Source organism: Rhinoderma darwinii, chromosome 5, assembly GCF_050947455.1.
Source record: "Rhinoderma darwinii isolate aRhiDar2 chromosome 5, aRhiDar2.hap1, whole genome shotgun sequence".
Classification (NCBI taxonomy): domain Eukaryota; kingdom Metazoa; phylum Chordata; class Amphibia; order Anura; family Rhinodermatidae; genus Rhinoderma; species Rhinoderma darwinii.
In genome coordinates, this window is record NC_134691.1 from 209,534,913 (window position 1) to 209,552,931 (window position 18,019).

At 42.7% G+C, this 18,019-nt stretch overlaps 1 protein-coding gene across 2 annotated transcripts in view; it reads right to left on the reverse strand.

Moving 5' to 3' along the window:
- Positions 1-17,129: 17,129 nt before the first annotated feature.
- Positions 17,130-18,019, reverse strand: part of LOC142652836 (carboxymethylenebutenolidase homolog) — a 103,291-nt gene continuing 102,401 nt past the window's right edge. For both annotated transcript variants that reach the window (XM_075828522.1, XM_075828521.1), the window contains one exon: positions 17,130-17,835. In XM_075828522.1, coding sequence (XP_075684637.1) covers positions 17,653-17,835 — 183 coding nt within the window. In that variant the 3' untranslated portion in view covers positions 17,130-17,652. The remainder of the gene's footprint in view (positions 17,836-18,019) is intronic.

Genomic DNA, 18,019 nt, shown 5'->3' on the forward strand with positions numbered 1-18,019 from the left:
CTCTTTTCATTTTTAATCGAACAATTTTTTCATTAAACTTGGAACTTCGTTCCATTTTATTCAACAAACCCACGCTGGATCCAAATCCTCTTGTTTCTACTACATACATACATACTCACTGTGGGACGGGCACGTCCTCACTGAGTATGTAGCGGACACATATCTACACCTAGAATGTCTATATGTAAACCTTGAAAGTTTTTGTACAACACATTGATTCATATTACACTACATAAACTCGACGATTACAGGTCACAGGATAGTATTGGTATTATGTTCTTAATCCCCGTTTTTGATTGAGTTCATGCTTTTCCGCCTGACCTAGTTGTACTTGGTCGGCAAATCCATTCACCCATCAGTACTATCACAGTGTGGATGAGCAGGTTGAAGTACAAAGTTGCTTTTGGGCTGTAGCCAAACAGGCTCTCCCACCAGGACACCTCTGAATCTCTTTAGAGAGCAGGCACAATCCTGATAGTCAAATCATGCCTTTATGGCATGGAGGCTCGATTCTCAGACTCCACGATATCCTTTTCCTCACAGAAGTCTAGCAGGAGCCGTTTCAGTTTGGTGCCAAACCCAAGAGGGATCATCTGGAGTCTTACAGGAGCATCTGCGTGGATATCAAGCCTCTACTAGGGCTGACTGGAGTTATCCCCTTAACCTTCTGCTACATCGATACCTGGGACAATACAGAAAAGGTACAATGCTCCTTGGAGGAGTATTCCTCTTCCAGTAAAATTAGTCGCACAGATGGTGAAGTAGACATATTGCACTCAGTACCAATACCCTTGACCCATGTCTTGAGGAGGGCATTGGGTTGACCTTCATATCACAGGACCCCTCAGTATCTCAACACTGGTGTCTAAGCACCCGGTCATAACTACCTTGGCAGAGAATTGCATCCTCCTTCTTTCAACATCTATCTGTAACAAACAGATATGGATGGCTGCCCTTATAGGTTAGGATATCCGAGCGGAGCTGTGGATGAAGCACTGTTTTGTGGTTTTTCACAATTCTCAGGTTTGTGGAACTATGTCCCTGTCCTACCAAACCACCTTATAACAAGATGTGGGTGTTATTCCAGGGTTACCTCCCCCTGTCAACCTTTCCTGTGGAGCCGTGTAAAATCTGGTGCATAGACTCTATGACCCCACAAAACAATCTTAAAGGAACACTCCAGTTAAACACAAAAGAATCAGCCATATTTATTCGCTGTAATTAATTGCATTAACATTAGGCCTTAGATGAAACGGTTAACTGTCTGAACCTCCAATGTCTAGGTGCACAATATAACATATACACTGTGAACTTACGTTACCTGCCAGCACCGCTCTACCCGAGTTCAAATTATAATACCAATGTCAACGTTATATCCTAATAGAGAACAATTAAAACATTTTGCGACTATACCTTAGATGTAAATGCGTTACTATCCTGAACTTCAAGGTCTAGGTGCGCAGTATAACATAACACTACACCATGAACTTATGTTACTTGTTCGCACCTCTCTATCTAATCTTAGTTCACAGAACAAACAAATACACCACTATCCCATGGCTGATTCTCCAGTTATTTTCCTGGAGTGGCTGTCTTATTATGTATTATAAATATAGGCAACACCCATATAGTATAAATACATATAACTGATAACAAGGGATACACCACAATAGAATCTGTGAAGGAACCACAAAATGAAAATAGGACAACTGGGGTCACACACAAATAGTAAAGTCCATAAACACACAGTACAGGCATCAGAGATAACACCTCACTGTGAACATGTTATTTATGGCCTACTTAAAATGCACGCCTAAACTCCCTAGCTGTGGTTGATCATTTCGACCCTTCAGCACATGGTGGGGCACATAAAGCTGTAAGGAGACTCTTATGCAGCCATTTTGTTCTTGCCTAATTCAACGATTTGTTGTAATGTGGCCATTTTCTATTGCCATTTCACTAGGCTTTCCACTGTTGCCTATACCATGGTAACGGCAGTTCCTAGCATTATGTCCCATATGACCACTTTTAAAACATTTAACAGGACCACATTTCTTAGTACCCAAAGATTTGCAATACTTAGCAATATGGCCTGAGCCAGCACGTGCAAAACATTTAGTATTACATGCTCTGCTGGACTTAGGACTGTCAACAGTGCATGATCTTTTAAAGTGCTGCATGGCCAGGGATGCACGTCTAATTATCATACGCTTACATTTGCGTAACATTGTTACCTTAAGATTTCGATGGAATCACGATTTGGGACATCTGATCCATCACTCTTACTACTCCCCCCAATGTTGCCCTGTGGAGGGCAAACTAACAGCTGAATCAGGCCTTGACTTTAGTGAAAAAGAAAAGTCCGGTAAAATTTTGGAAAAATTCTTTATGATGTTTTGAATACTGGCCATCAATTGTGACCTAGCAGCAAGCTCATCATTTGGCAATGATCGCATTCGTAGATGCCGCCTTATCTTTAAATGCATTGATCACAACATAAGACTCAGTCAGTTGTGCATCAATATCACCACAATGATTTCTCAAATCTATCACCTCCGATTCCAGCATTGAAATTTACTTATCTCTATAAATTTTACATTGGGCATTATCTGCCAGTTGTGTCTGCAAAGCACAAACCCACTTCACATCATTGGCACAACACTGGCAGTGAAAATTTGGGGAATCACTTCATATGTAAGTGATCATGCTTCCACGTCTCCTCATACACACAGATAAGTTTAGTGAGCATGTGGAGCAGTTTGGAGGTTTTATTAAAAACACTCCTCTTGCTAATGCACAACTTGTCATGTGCACAAACCTCGTCCAGCAGAGTGGACCACAGCATTCCTGCTGACTCATATGTAGTGGGTGTTACTGGGTTGAAAGTAGTGTGTTTAGCAAGGTGTTTGAGTGTGGAGAAGTCCATACTCAATCTATCAGAAGTCATCTCAGTCTGCGTTGTCCTCCTTGTCCCTTGCTGCTTGAAAAAGGTCCTTTTACTCCAGAACGCCTTTTCCCGACCAGCTGGAACTCACTGAGGACACCGACGTCGATACCTCTGAATACTCTTATGTGTTGCCCGATGATTAGTTGGCGTAGAACTGCATGCTGCAAAGCAAAATATAAACGTTAATACCTTAGGAAAAAACTATACTTAGGTTCGCTGTTTTCAATTCTATCTTGTGTCAACCCCTATCTGCTATTGCAGCAGATAGGCGCTGCAATGTAGATTACAGTAACGTTTTTATTTTTAAAAAACGAGCATTTTTGGCCAAGTTATGACCATTTTTGTATTTATGCAAATGAGGCTTGCAAAAGTCCAAGTGGGCGTGTTTAAAGTAAAAGTCCAACTGGGCGTGTATTATGTGTGTTACATCGGGGCGTTTTTACTTCTTTTACTAGCTGGGCGTTCTGACGAGAAGTATCATCCACTTCTCTTCAGATCACGCTGTGTTGTCACTCACAGGTCCTGCATCGTGTCGGACGAGCGAGGACACATCGGCACCAGAGGCTACAGTTGATTCTGCAGCAGCATCGGCGTTTGCAGGTAAGTCGATGTAGCTACTTACCTGCAAACGCTGATGCTGCTGCAGAATCAACTGTAGCCTCTGGTGCCGATGTGGCCGACACGATGCTGGACCTGGGGCAGGAAGTGAGTGACGTCACAGCGTGATCTCTCGAGAACACGCTGTGTGTCTGCACTGCCAGAAGCTGGGCGTTCTGAAGAGAAGTGGATGATACTTCTCGTCAGAACCCCCAGCTAGTAAAAGAAGTAAAAACGCCACGATGTACGCACATAATACACGCCCAGTTGGACTTTTACTTTAAACACGCCCACTTGGACTTTTGAAAGCCTCATTTGCATAAATACAAAAATGGTCATAACTTGGCCAAAAATGCTCGTTTTTTTAAAATAAAAACGTTACTGTAATCTACATTGCAGCGCCGATCTGCTGCAATAGCAGATAGGGGTTGCAAAATCTGGTGACAGAGCCTCTTTAAATAAAACTGTGCTACTCATTCAAACTTCAGGGGTCTAGGCACACAGTATAACATAATGCTTAACTGTGTACGTAGGTTTCCTGACCAGTTCACGTTTTAAACACAATTTTATTGCACAAAACAAAAAACTATTTAAAACAGTTTGGGCCTTGGCTCACCATTATGTTAAATGGCGGGTATCTGGTGGGGTTCACTGGCTAGTGTCACCCACCATTACTACCTCCTTTATACTAGGGTCACTAGGGTTATGCCTAGCTCCCCTAACTTTTTCCTTGTATTAACGCAAACGGTCTGCTTTACCATTAAGTGTGCGTGTGTACACGGTAATTCACAACACAGGTGTCTAGTAAATAAAAATAATATTTATTAATACAAATCACACTTCGATATTAAACAACACACACAGAACACAGTAAATAATCACAGTATCGTATCAGTATACCCCAATACACATAAGCTAATATGTATTGGGTATACTGACACTACACGTGGCAAAGTACCAGTACAATATATTATATTACCACCCACTTACCTAAACATACATATAAGTTACAGTGCATGCTTGTTTCTGTGACCCGCCCCCACCTGGCTCTAACTGTCCGTTACTAGTGGCTTAAATACCAGGGGAAATTTGTAGACTAGGGAAGGAAAAGGGTTAAGTAAAGGGTTATTTGTCCAGGGGAAGTAGGGGTTAGATGTATGGGGAGAAGGGTAGGATCATTGTATAGGGAGAGAGAAAGCACAAGCAGAGGAAGAGGATACTTAGCGGTGCACGGGGTCCTTCTTTGGTAGTGGTGCAGGGAGGTCTGTTGGTGTGTGGGGAGGCAGGAACGAGAGGGAGAGAGAGATCCTTCTGTGCTAGATCCAAGGAAGCAAGAGACAGAAGAGTAGTGTTCTGGATCACTTAAACCCTCCAATGCACCTCCGTATGACATCACATACTCATGCACGTGCAAGGGGGGCGAGAAGGTAGCAGAAACTAAAGTTGTTGGAATGCATGGCTCCAGCCCCCGCATGAGGCAAGAGAAACAGAGGAAATATTTTGCTCCTCCCAGATTGTAAACAAGACAATGCAGCTGGCTGGAGCCGACTGTCTGATCTCATTACCTGGCGAATTTCCCATGGGCATATGTGTGAATACACACCTATGTCTGGAGGGACAAATGTATATATATATTTATATAGCTCTACACATATCTGTACATAGATATAAATATATAAAACACTTCCCCTTACAGAGTTGGACTTGGTATGGAACATCACAGTGAGGCTCTAGTGCTTTACGGTGTATTTTTTAAAACACCCAGTCCCCTATCTGTTAAAAAAAATATCCTCCTTTCACTAAGTCAGGATATAGAATGGAATCATAAACATATTCATGCATCTGCGTAACCTGTTTTTGCAGAGCTCCTATATAACTGGTGAGGTCAGAGTGCAATGGCCAGGCACTCAGTGTATGGATTTCAGCCCTGGCCTTCTGAATTTGACTTTAAAGTCCCATTCAATCTTTCTGCTCTGGGGATGATAAGGGGTGTAAAAGCCTGCTATATGCCCAGGGCCTGCAAGATTTTTTGGAGTACCTCTCCAGTAACTCTATTGCTTCCTATTGTTTCAGGGATCCCATATCTAGATACCACTGACGAGAGCAATTTTTTTTGCAGTAACTTTTGCTGTGGCCCTGGTTACTGGCCACGCCTCAGGCCACCCAGAGAACAGATCTACACAGACCGGTACATGTTCATACTGTCCCACCTTTGGTAACTGAAGTCAATCTGCAATCGCGGATATGGGTAGCCTGCCTTTACCATATGCCTTTTTGCAGCCCACACCATTTTGCCTTTGTTATGGCAGGCACATATCATGCACCTCTGGACAAATCCGGCAGCAGCACTGCTGAACATTGGGACTTCCCACTATTTGGTCACCATTGCACACATTCCTCCTCTTGTTACATGTGTTGGTCCATGCATTAGTTGGGTTACCATGGGGAAGAGAACTCTGGGTAGGCACATCCTATTACCCACCTTCCATATTCAATCCTCCCCTTCACTGGCACCCTTTGTCTGCTACTGCTCTTTTTATTCTTTTGCGGCTTGTCTTAATATTGTCAGGTCTATGGGACCAGATTCTATGCTGGTCAAGAATATGTCCTCCTCTTTGAGGGACATGAGAGCCGCAGTCTTCGCAACCTCGTCTGCAAGTCTATTTCCCCTTGCTTCAGGGATAGATTAGTATGAACTTGCAGTTTCAGTATACCTATCTCCATTGGCAGTGTCAGAGCTTCAAACAGTTCTTGCACTCTCTCAACATGATTTGTGGGTTTACCCTTGGATCCAGCAAAATTGCCTCCAAATTAGGCCATAATCATGTGTGATACCAAAAGCATATCTAGAGTCAGTATTTACCATTTTAACATATTTCGTTACATTTAAGCATGTGGAAACGAAACCTGTAATTTTTAATCACTGATTTGTATAGAACAAGTGTTCCTTCTCCCTTCCCGTACTTTTTCAAAATATGTGAAACTGTGCCTTTACACCTGTCTTTCCCATTATATAACCTAGCACTATACACATGCAAACATGTACAACAGACCTGATGAAGGGACCGGTACGGTCCAGAAACGCGTCGTCCATTGAATAAAGAACAGATTCCTTCTAAAGAAAAAAACATCTGTCATCATCATTATTTATTACTGGCTTGGCGTCGATATTGTAAATACTTCAATAATCTTTCTACCCTTCGTACCAATTTGATTCCTGCAAGGAGGATCCTTCCTCCCAGGGAACGAATTGGAAGCAACCGGCTTTGACATAGAACGACGCAGGTCTCGGAAGAGCGCCGTCTCCGGTTATTTTTGAGAGGGAATGGAGATAAGTCGCAGGAAATAGACAGTGAATTTCCAACTTGGTAGGAACTTGATTTCCCAGCACATTTGATTCCCCTGTACCTAGGTCATCAATTGACTGGCATTAATGAAAATTAATATATATACTGTATATATGAATGCTGATATCGCATATAACCTTTTTCCTATTATTTTCTCATCCTTTAGGCTGGATTCACACGAGCATGTTCGGTCCGTAAAGGACGGAACGTATTTCGGCCGCAAGTCCCGGGCGTAACATGCTCGTGTGAATCCAGCCCAACTCTAAGAAAAAAAACATAATAGACTCACTTGTCTCAGAGCGTGTTTATATCTCACTAAGACACACATATCTTTGTTGATATTTAATTTTCACAATCATAATACTTATCATTTTAATTTTGACACTGTGGAATACAAAATTTGTACTAGTTTACGTTTCATTCTAATCATGTGGAACGAAATATGCGGTTTTTATCTTATCAAAATGAGACATTGGTAAAAACCTGCATATTCCATTTTTGCAGTTGATTTTCTTATTCATTTATAAAAACAATGGAATGTACAACAAATATTCATCATATTTCGTTTCATTCTAACCACTAGGAACGAAGTATGTGTGTTTTTTTTACTATCAAAAAATAAAACACTGCTACATAAAGTAAAAGAGTTATTTTTACAGCCACTAATTCATTATTAATTTATGTGTCGACACCAGCAAAATATGGGATGTCACCAATATGCTACAATATAAATATATGTTTTATGATGTTTAATGTCGACCCCCATATGCTACAATATATACTAGTCCTCCTCAATAAATTATAATATCGTCAAAAAGTTAATTTATTTCAGTAATTTAATTCAAAAAGTGAAACTCATATATTATATATATTCATTAAACACAGAGTGAGGCATCATTTACACAAGCGTAATATACACGCGTGCGACGCGCGTGCTTTTCACGCGTGTCGTACGCACCTATATTAGTCTATGGGGCAGTGCAGACAGTGCGTGAATTTTGCGCAGCGCAAGTGCGTTGCGTAAAACTCACGACATGTCCTATCTTTGTGCGCTGTTCGCACATCACGCACCCATTGAAGTCAATGGGTGTGTGAAAACCACACAAGCCGCACAGAAGCACTTCCGTGTGAACTGTGTGGTTCGCGCAACAGCTGTCAAACTCTGAATGTAAACAGAAAAGCACCACGTGCTTTTCTGTTTACAAACATCCAAACGGAGTGTCATAATGATGGCGGCTGCGCGAAAATCACGCAGCCGCGCATCATACACTGATGACAAACGCAGCTGTTAAGTGCCTTTTGCGCAAGCAAAACACCGCGTTTTTTGCGTGCGCAAAACGCAGACGCTCGTGTAAATCAGGCCTGATAGTGATCCATTTCCAGCATTTTTTTCTTTTAATGTTGATGATTATGGCTAACAGTTAATGAAAACCCCAAATTTAGTGTCTCAGAAAATTATAATATTATATAAGCCCAATTTAAAAAATTATTTTTAATACCGAAACGTTGGCCTACTGAAAAGTATGTACAGTATATGCCCTCAATACTTGGTAGGGGCTCCTTTTGCATGAATTACTGCATCAATGCGACGTGGCATGAATTACTCCATCAATGCGGCGTGGCATGGAGGTGATCAGCCTGTGGCACTGCTGAGGTGATATGAAAGCCCGGGTTGCTTTCATAGTGGCCTGCAGCTCGTCTGCATTGTTGGGTCTGGTGACTCATCTTCCTCTTGAAAATACCCCATACATTCTCTATGGGGTTTAGGTCAGGTGAATTTGTTGGCCAATCAAGCGCAGTGATACTGTGGTTATTAAACCAGGTATTGGTACTTTTGGCAGTGTGGGCAGGTGCCAAGTTCTGCTGGAAAATGAAATCAGCATCTACGTAAAGCTTGTCAGCAGAGGGAACAATTAAGTGTTTTAAAATGTCCTTGTAGATGGCTGTGTTGACTCCGGACTTGATATAACACAGTGGACCAACATAAATATATGTAAATCCTTAAAGTATAACTAAACGTTCAACAAACTTCTGACATGTCATAGTGACATGTCAGAAGTTTTGATTTGTGATGGTCCGAGCACTGAGACCCTCACGAATCGCTGAAACAAGGCGGTAGAAGCGCCCGTGCTAGTGCTGAGCTGCTTAGTTACTGTTTGGCTTTTTCTGGAAAGAAGATGTAGCGGTGTACGGGCACACAGACTTTCTATTGAGCCCGTACACCGCTAATCGATTTTCGAAAAAAGCCAAACAGAAACTAAGTGGCTCAGCGCTCACACAAGCACATCTGCCGCTTCGCTTTAGCGATTGGTGGGGGTCTCAGTGCCCGGACCCCACCAATCAAAACTTCTGACATGTCACTATGACATGCCAGAAGTTTGTTGAATGTTTAGTTACCCTTTAATTATTTTTTCTGCTGTAAATTGTGAACTCCAGAATACAACCAAAAATAAACAAGAAAAAAAAAACTTTCTTGTGTTAAACTATGGCCTTGTGTTTAACTACATTATACACTTTCCAGTCTATAGATTTGGTCAAAATTTGGATTCCCAATGTGATATGTTAGGGGAGGCCATTGATTTCCAGTAGGAGGAAAGAAAAATTCTAGCTGACATCTCCTTCCTAGGAAACTCTAGCACTCACTAGAGAAGATTCCCTAGGCTGGCTCCTACTTTCCAGCAATCCCTGTTGCCCTCACCAGTTGTTTCACCAGAGGATCCTATGCAGGTGGACCGGCTCAAATTGTCAGCCCAGGAGAAACAACGCAGACGCACTTTGGGACTTTGTCTGTATTGCGGCCTCGGAGGCCATGTTGTGCGTTTATGTCCCCAGTGTCACGATGCGGGTGTCGACCCACTGGCCAAACAGGTAAAGTACAGAGTCTATAGTCCAGAGAGGATACCTGAGGCAATGTAGACAGTAGCAAGGCAGGCTTGGCTGGGACCAGGTGGCAGGTAGACGTCAGGCATGGCGTAGCAGAACAGGCGTGGAATGCAGCACAACACGGCAACAGCTCAGCACGGCACTAGATCTGGATAGCACGGAAACAGGATACAGGAACAGGGAACACTAGGAAACTGGAAGACACTAGGGGACCATTAGCAAGACAAACTTTGGGTAACGAACAATGTTCAGGCAAAGAACAAGAGGGCAGAGCCCCTTTTATAGCCCAGAGCATTCTGGGCTAGATTGCAGACTTCCTGCCATTATGCGCACACTGGCCCTTTAAGACCGTGCACGCGCGGGCGCCCTCCGGAGACAGTCTCGATACCGGGAAGTGAGTGCCGGCGCCTCAAAGGAGGACGACGCTGCAAGGAACTCGGATGTCGAGGGGTAAGTCAGAAGGATGGGCCGTGGCCATAGACGTTACACCCAGAAGCCAAAAAAAACTCCAGTGCCTAGGATTGGTTGGAGAGACAACCCTAGGAGGAACGGCGCTAAATAAATAATTCTCTTCTAAATTGTCCGTTCCCGTGACTATAGTGTCAAGCGGGAAGACTCTCTGGACTCTGGGTCCGCTGCAAACTTCATCCAACAAGACTTAGTGGATCATCTCCAGTTGCCCTCAGTTCCTCTGGAGACAGTTCGTCTGAGACCAAGCCACTGAAGCTCCAAGTTGAAGCCCTTCATACTTAACTGATTTCATTTCTTGTTTTGCCTAAAGCTGTCAATCCTGTTCTACTGGGTCTGCCTCCAGTTCTGTACTGGAATTCCGGAGAAGTTCTCCAGTGGTGATCCAAATGTCTCCACCCCTGTTTGTTACAGATCCATCCTGTCCAGCCTCCTCTGCCTCAGTTATTAGCAGGATTACCTCCTCATTTCCCTCAGTTTGCGAACGTCTTCATCAAGAAGAAAGCTGAGATGCTTCCCCCACATCGGTCTTACGACTGTCCAATTGAACTCGTTCTAAATGCTTCCCCTCCTCGTGGACGGCTATATGCTCTCTCCATGCCAGAGACTCAGTCCATGTCGGCCTGTATCAAGGAGAATCTGGAAAGGGGTTCATACGAAAATCCTCCTCCTCCTCGGCCGGGTTCTTCTTTGTAAGAAAAAAGACGGATCTTTTCAACGTTGCATTGACTCCCGTGGTCTCAACCAGATCACGGTCAAGAACAAATTACCGTTGCCACTAATTTTCTAATGATTTGACCGTACACAGGATTTTCTCTAAACTAGACTTACGTGGGGCTTACAATTTGATCCAAATCCGTCAAGGTGACGAGTGGAAGACGGCATTCAACACTCGAGACAGGGACACTACAAATACCTGGTAATGCCCTTCAGTCTGTGTAACGCCCCCGCGGTCTTCCAGGAATTCAACAATGATATTTTCCGAGATCTCCTCTATGTCTGTGTTATGGTCTATGTCAATGATATTTTGATCTTCTCTCCAGATCCGACAACTCATCGGAAGGCATGTCCGTCAAGTTCTGCTGCGATTAAGGGAGAATCGTCCGTATGCCAAGCTGGAGAAGTGCATTTTTGAAAAAATTCTCTGCCCTTCCTGAGCTACATAATCTCGGATCAAGGTCTCAAGATGGATCCTGAGAAGGTAAAGTCCATCCTGGAATGGCCACGTCCTCAGGGTCTGCGGTCCATACAGCGTTTTTTGGGATTCGCCAATTTCTACCGCCAGTTTATCCCAAACTTCTCTTCACTGACGGCTCCCATCTCCACCCTTACCAAGAAAGGTATGAATGCCAAGGTGTGGACTCCGGAGGCAGAATCAGCGTTTAATAGCCTTAAGAGTGCTTTCACTTCAGCCTCAATACCCCATCATCCTGACGTGTCTCGACAGTTCTCGTTGGAGGTGGACGCTTCCTCTGTTGGTGCAGGTGCACTTCTGTTTCAGAGAAGTTTCAAAGGAAAGGCAGTAGTATGTGGCTACTACTCTAGACTTTATTCTCCTGCAGAGCGCAATTACTCTATTGGGGATCGGGAGTTAGTGGCCATCTACTAGAGGACGCCGACCACTCTGTTCTTCATCCGATTTGTGCTCCACTACCGTCCCACTGACAAAAATGTGAGGGTCGATGCCCTGTCCAGGTTATTTGAAACAGAGGACACTGTTGAATCCCCACAATGTATCATAGACCCCTCCTGCATTATATTGGCTGATCCCCTGCAAGTTAGACACATACTTGCGGGGAGGAATTTTGTGCGGTTGGCAAACAGGAAGAGAATCTTTCGCTGGGGCACTGGCTGGGCACGTGGGTGTTCGTAAGACTCGAGGTTTAATTGCTCATAATTTCTGGTGGCCCACGCTGCCCAAAGATATTGTGGACATTGTCTCTTCCTGCACAAATCTTCCTCCCTCAGCAGGATGTAATACGGTCTGGGTGGTGGTGGACCGTTTTTGAAGATGGCACATTTTATTCCGCTGACCGGCCTACCTTCTTCCTCTCGACTGGCTAATATCTTCAACCAGCACATCTTCCGCTCGCATGGCATTCCCCTCCTTATCGTGTCTGATTAGTTCACCACTAAATTCTGGAGAGCCCTCTGTAAACTCCTAGATGTGAAATTGGACTTCCTCAGCCTACCATCCCCAGTCCAATAGCCAAGTCGAGAGGATTAACCAAATGATGGAGAATTATCTTCACCACTTCATCTCCGTGCAGCATGATGACTGGGTACAGCTTCTTCCATGGGCCGAGTTCTCATACAACCACACAAGTGAGTCCACTGCTTCCAAACTGTTCTTCATTGTCTACGGCCAACATCCACTAAGATCTCTACCTGTTTTGGCTACATCCCAGGTACTCACAGCTTTCTCTGCATTTGGGGACTTTCTACAAATCTGGCAGCAGACCCGGTCCTCTATTCTGCTGGCAGTCGATCGCATGAAGCGTAAGGCGGATACTAAGAGAAGATAGCCGCCTCAGCATCTTCCTGGTACCAAAGTCTGGCTGTCCTCAAGGAATATCCGTCTGAACGTGCCTTCGTGCAAATTTGCTCCCAGGTTCCTCTGACCTTTTGAGATCCTGCAACAAATTAACTGTCTCCTATAAGCTTCGGCTGCCTTCTACCCTTAAAATCCCCAACTCCTTTCATGTGTCCTTCCTGAAGCCTGTGGTCCTGAACCACTACATTAAAACTCCTAGCCCTGCAGTTGCACCCAGCGGTTCTTCTGATGTGTTTGAGGTTAAGGAGATCCTGGATTACAAATGATTAGGAGGAAGGACTTTTTATTTGGTGAATTGAAAGGGGTTTGGTCCAGAAGAGAGGTCCTGGGAGCCAGAAGAGAACCTCAATGCCCCTACACTCATTAAGAAATTCCTCTCTCATTCTGGTCCCAAGAAAAGGGGGGATACGGTAACGTCCACGTCCCGTTGCTCCGACTTACCCCTCGACGGCCGCGTGCTCGCCGACATCTCCTTCCTATAAGACGTTAGCTCTCTTTTCCGCTCCGCTGTGTCCCATAGGGTGCGCTCACACCCTGGCCTTAAAGGGCCAGCGTGCGCACATGTAACCAGTTACTAATTTGCCCATGATCACCCTGGACTATAAAAAGGGCTCTACCCTTTCACTCCTTGCTGAGCGTTGTTGTGTATACCCATGTTAGTCTTAGCAAATGGTCCCTTAGTGTTATCCTGTTCTCATTTCTGCTACCTGAATCCTGTGCTGTATTTGTTCCTATGTCTTAGAGTGTTGGAGTCGTGTTGCTGACTTACACCACAACTGGTGTCATCTGCTACGCCTGATTTAATCCGCCACGTGTGGCGTCATCTGCCTTCAAGTTCATCAGTGCCTAAGCCTCTGATACTTTCTGGACTATCAAAGGTATTCTTGTACTAGGACGTTGTATTGTTTGTCCAGCTGCTACACCACTATGGCGGTGCGGCCTAGTGGGTCCACATACCCAGGGATCGTGACACCTGTCTTGTGCTGTTTCTTATTGAGAGGGGGCCAACTTAGTACCATTGATTATAATGCTAACTGATGGGTTGGCTACATTGAGAGAATAGTATTAGAAATTCAGATGGGAGACCGAATTTGTGTAATGGCCAACATGAAGTCACAGTCTACTCTATCAAATGCCTTCTTCTCTAACAAGAACTAAAGGAATACATTTTTATTTTGCTAAGTTTATTAGGTGTATAAGACGTGTTGTGAATTACTTTCCTTTCCTACCCGGAATAAAGCCTGATAAGGTGGGGTTTAAGTTATAAGGCTATTTATTTTGCCGAAGAGTTTAGGTCATTGTTTAACCAGGAAATGGGATGATAATTGCTACAAAGGGTGTGATCTTTTCCTTCTTTTAGAATAACCGATATGTACACATGAAGCATGCGGTCACGTAATGGGTTTCCCAGTAACATATCATTAAAAACTTTCAGCAATTGGGGCATCAATATGTGTTTAAATGTATTAAAATGACATCGCTGGTAGACCATCTGGTCCTGGTCTCCGGTCTCATGGGGTTGTAATAAGGGCTTTTCCAGTTCTAGTAGTGTTAAAGGCTTAACAAATCAGTTTCTTTCTTCAGGTGATGTCGATGGAAGGATAAGAGAATTTAAGAAGCTCTGGGTTAAGTTGGCTTTATGAGTGCTGGTCAGATTAATTCTGATGTTGAGATGTTGTAGAGCTTGTGATAGAAATTTCTAAACTTGTCAGCTATATGATCTGTGCCATGTAGGAGTTATCCTTCTTTTGATTTAATGGAGTAGCTATAGGAAGTGGATTCCAAGGGGCAGAGCTTTTATCCGAAATTAGAACGGAAATGTTTTAATATGCCTAATTATATATACATATATATGAGAAAGGTTTTATATTTTGGTCTCCTATTATTCTATGAGGTTACCCCAAGAAGTTATAGGTCCTGTTTCAACATGGCTTGTGTCTCATTACACCACGAAACCCTTTACCCATTCCACAATGGATCTCTTCTGTTTATTTTCTTCCTGATGCCCTCATTTATTGCCGCTACAGTCTCCCTTGATTGTTCAAACACATCCACATAATTTCCATACATTAGCTCTTTAATAGCTTCTGCAGCAAGTGACCAGATGTTGGCAATAGAAAACAGACTTACCTACTGTATCCTGTCCCAGCACCCTCATTACCAATTGACTCTGCGCCAGCTCCCTTAGCCTGCTATCACTACTCCAAGACTTTGCATTCCTTCTCGGGGCTTTCAAACACTTTTTTAATATATGAAAAGTTTCCAGGATGCAGACACACAACGAGATCGCTTTCACCAAACATGTGACCTTGTAGCCCCCCGTGTGCTCAAATGGGCTACTCTCCTGAGTCACCTAAGTATCTGGTTCCACAGACATAGAGAGTCACTCCCTTTTCTCCCACACTTTGAGTGGGAACACTTACTGGGGTTGATGGATTCCAGTTACCTCCGCAGGACAATGATCTTCCTCTTCTGCATGTTGGGAGATAGAGAAATCCCAGTGACTGCTGCCCTGGTGAGGTAGGTGGTCCTGCTATCGCTCATCCTGATGTTGCATTAATGCCTCACAGGTAATACCCTACCTTTGCACTGTCCAACTTTGTATCCCCTACTGCTACACCCCCCCATATATCTACACCAAACACTTCACTCTCTTTTTACATGTATTTCAGACACTTCATCACATCTGCCCCAAGTAAGACAAAGCCTCGCCTCACCTCCCTCTCCCAAGACAACCCGGCCTCCACAGACCTTGAGGCCACCAGTATGTTGAATAGCTCAGTCTCTGAAGCAAAGATACCACATTTTTTTTTTTTTAACCTGGAGCTGTATGTGGTATAATGGTAAAGTAGCAATTCTAGACTCGAAACTAGTATCTATCAGAATAGCGTTGAAGTTAGTTTAATTAAATTAATATTTAGACCAAATTAATCATGTAGCCATTTAAAATTAAAAATGTTTCTCTCACATCGATCTGTGGAGATTGTAACTATACCAAAGAGGCATCCACTATGTCTAGAGGTAAGAAGGCTTCACCATCAACACAGAAGAGATTTACTGTGAGAGCAGTAAGACTATGGAACTCTCTGCGATAGGATATTATGATGGTTAATTAGTTGAAAGATTATCCTTTGAAGGGCATTTTTTTATTTTAACAAACAGATCAGTCAGTGTTTGGTGTAACTTTAAAAACGAAATTCTTTTTATTAAAAATTTGTTTTACTTTTTTAGATACAGCTGCTCTGTATTATATATACAGAGCAGCTGTAGCTAGTGATAAATCTTGTTCCCTTCAGTCCCGCGGACCTGATGGGTTCAGTGTCAGCGGGTCATAACTTAGATGTGATAGGTTACACATGGATCCTGCGTGACTCGCTGACACTGAACCTGTCCGCAGCACTTGCGGTTTCAGGTCATAGCGATCGATACAGCTGCTCTGTATAGAGACTATAGTTCAGCTGTGTCTTAAAAAGTAAAACAAATTTTTAATAAAAACTATTTATAAAATTACGCCGAACACACTGACTGACCTGTTTTAAAAAAAAAAAAAGTGTACATAGCCTTTAAAAGGGGTTTGAATGCTTGTCTTGAAAAAAAATTAACACTACAAGTTATTTGTATTAGATTTATGGAGATGAGTGAATTAATATAATCCACATATTTATTATGCTACGTCACACCAACCTTCTGTCAGTATCCAGCTGCATCTCGTCAATAAGTTAAGGGGGTTTTACACTGGGCGATTATCAGGCAGACGAGTGTTCATAGAACGCTTGTTGCCGGTAATTGCCTTGTGTAAACAGGGCAGCGATCAGCAGATGAACGAGCCAACGCTTATTCATCTGCTGATCGTATCGTTTTAAAAAACTGAAATGTTATCTTTGTCGACACCAAATCTCCCGATATGATAATAATGTATGGGGGCGAGTGATCGGAGTAACGACCACTCATCCCAATACATAGCTCCTTGTGACAGGAGCAAACTAGCACTGATCAACGAGCTCTCTCGTTGATCGGCGCTCGTTGTAGCGGCCAAAATTGGCCGCTGTAATAGCGCCATTAGGGAGACCTGCAAGAGCACTAGACACAGAGAGGATACTGGAATGAGGAAAACAAACACAAGCTGCCCAAGTGATAGGAATTCTCTTGCAGCTGCTTTATCTTGTGTGTTCCTTGCTGGCTCATTACTTCTCTCCCTATGAGCATTTTTTTCAGGCTTTCTAAATAGCAGGTATGTTCCAATGCCATGACATTTTTTTAAAGGTACAGCATTTTTATTATTAAATTGCTACCCGGTCCTATCATTTTACTTTTCTTAAATAAAGGCACAACATCAGTCATCCAAAATATTTTATTTCTTTTCCAGGTACCTTTACCACAAAGTATATAAGATCAATCAAATATGTGAATTATTATGATAGTATTGAACAGATTTCACAAATATGAGTAATAAATGCATGCATACAAATTATTAGTTTATTTTTATTTGGTGTCAACATGAAAGAACTAGAATTTGTCAAGGAAAATAATTTTTTCAGTAAAAATTTGTGACCATGTAACATGGTGGATAAAGATATTTTGCATGTAAAAATTACCGGAGAAGATATCATACCACAGGTTAGCATGCGAGCTAAAAGGTACGGGTGGTTCTAGATTCTGAGAGCTCAATCAGTTGGTTGCAAAAGTTGGCATACTTGTAAGAACCGACCTTTAATGGTTCAAATAAGTCCTGAGTAAGTAAACTTCCTGCTTTTTCAAAACTGGGAATTTTACAAATTTTTGCTCATTTTAAGAAATAATTTTTAAAACTGATTTTTTATACTGATCACAATGGTTAAATGTTTAAACATCTAGAATTAGTTGATGAATTTTTGCAGCCATTCAATCATATCTTTTCTTGCTTCTTCAATTTGTGGTTTATCTTCAGGATTAATATTCTCGTTCTTTCTGTGTGCAAATCCATGCGTCTGGTTTGGAAACAATTTCACTTTGAACTCAACCGTTGCATGCATTTTGAGTTTTTCCTCCAATGAGTGTACCTGAAAATAAATTAAGCCAACATAAAGATGTAACATACAGCACAACACTAAACTACATCAAATTTTATTTTCACCAAACAATGTAATTAAGGGTTAACACTCAAAGCTATATACTATACATGTACTATCTATATTGATGCGTAAATATTTTCACAGGAAACAGTCTGGGTGCATTTATGAATCA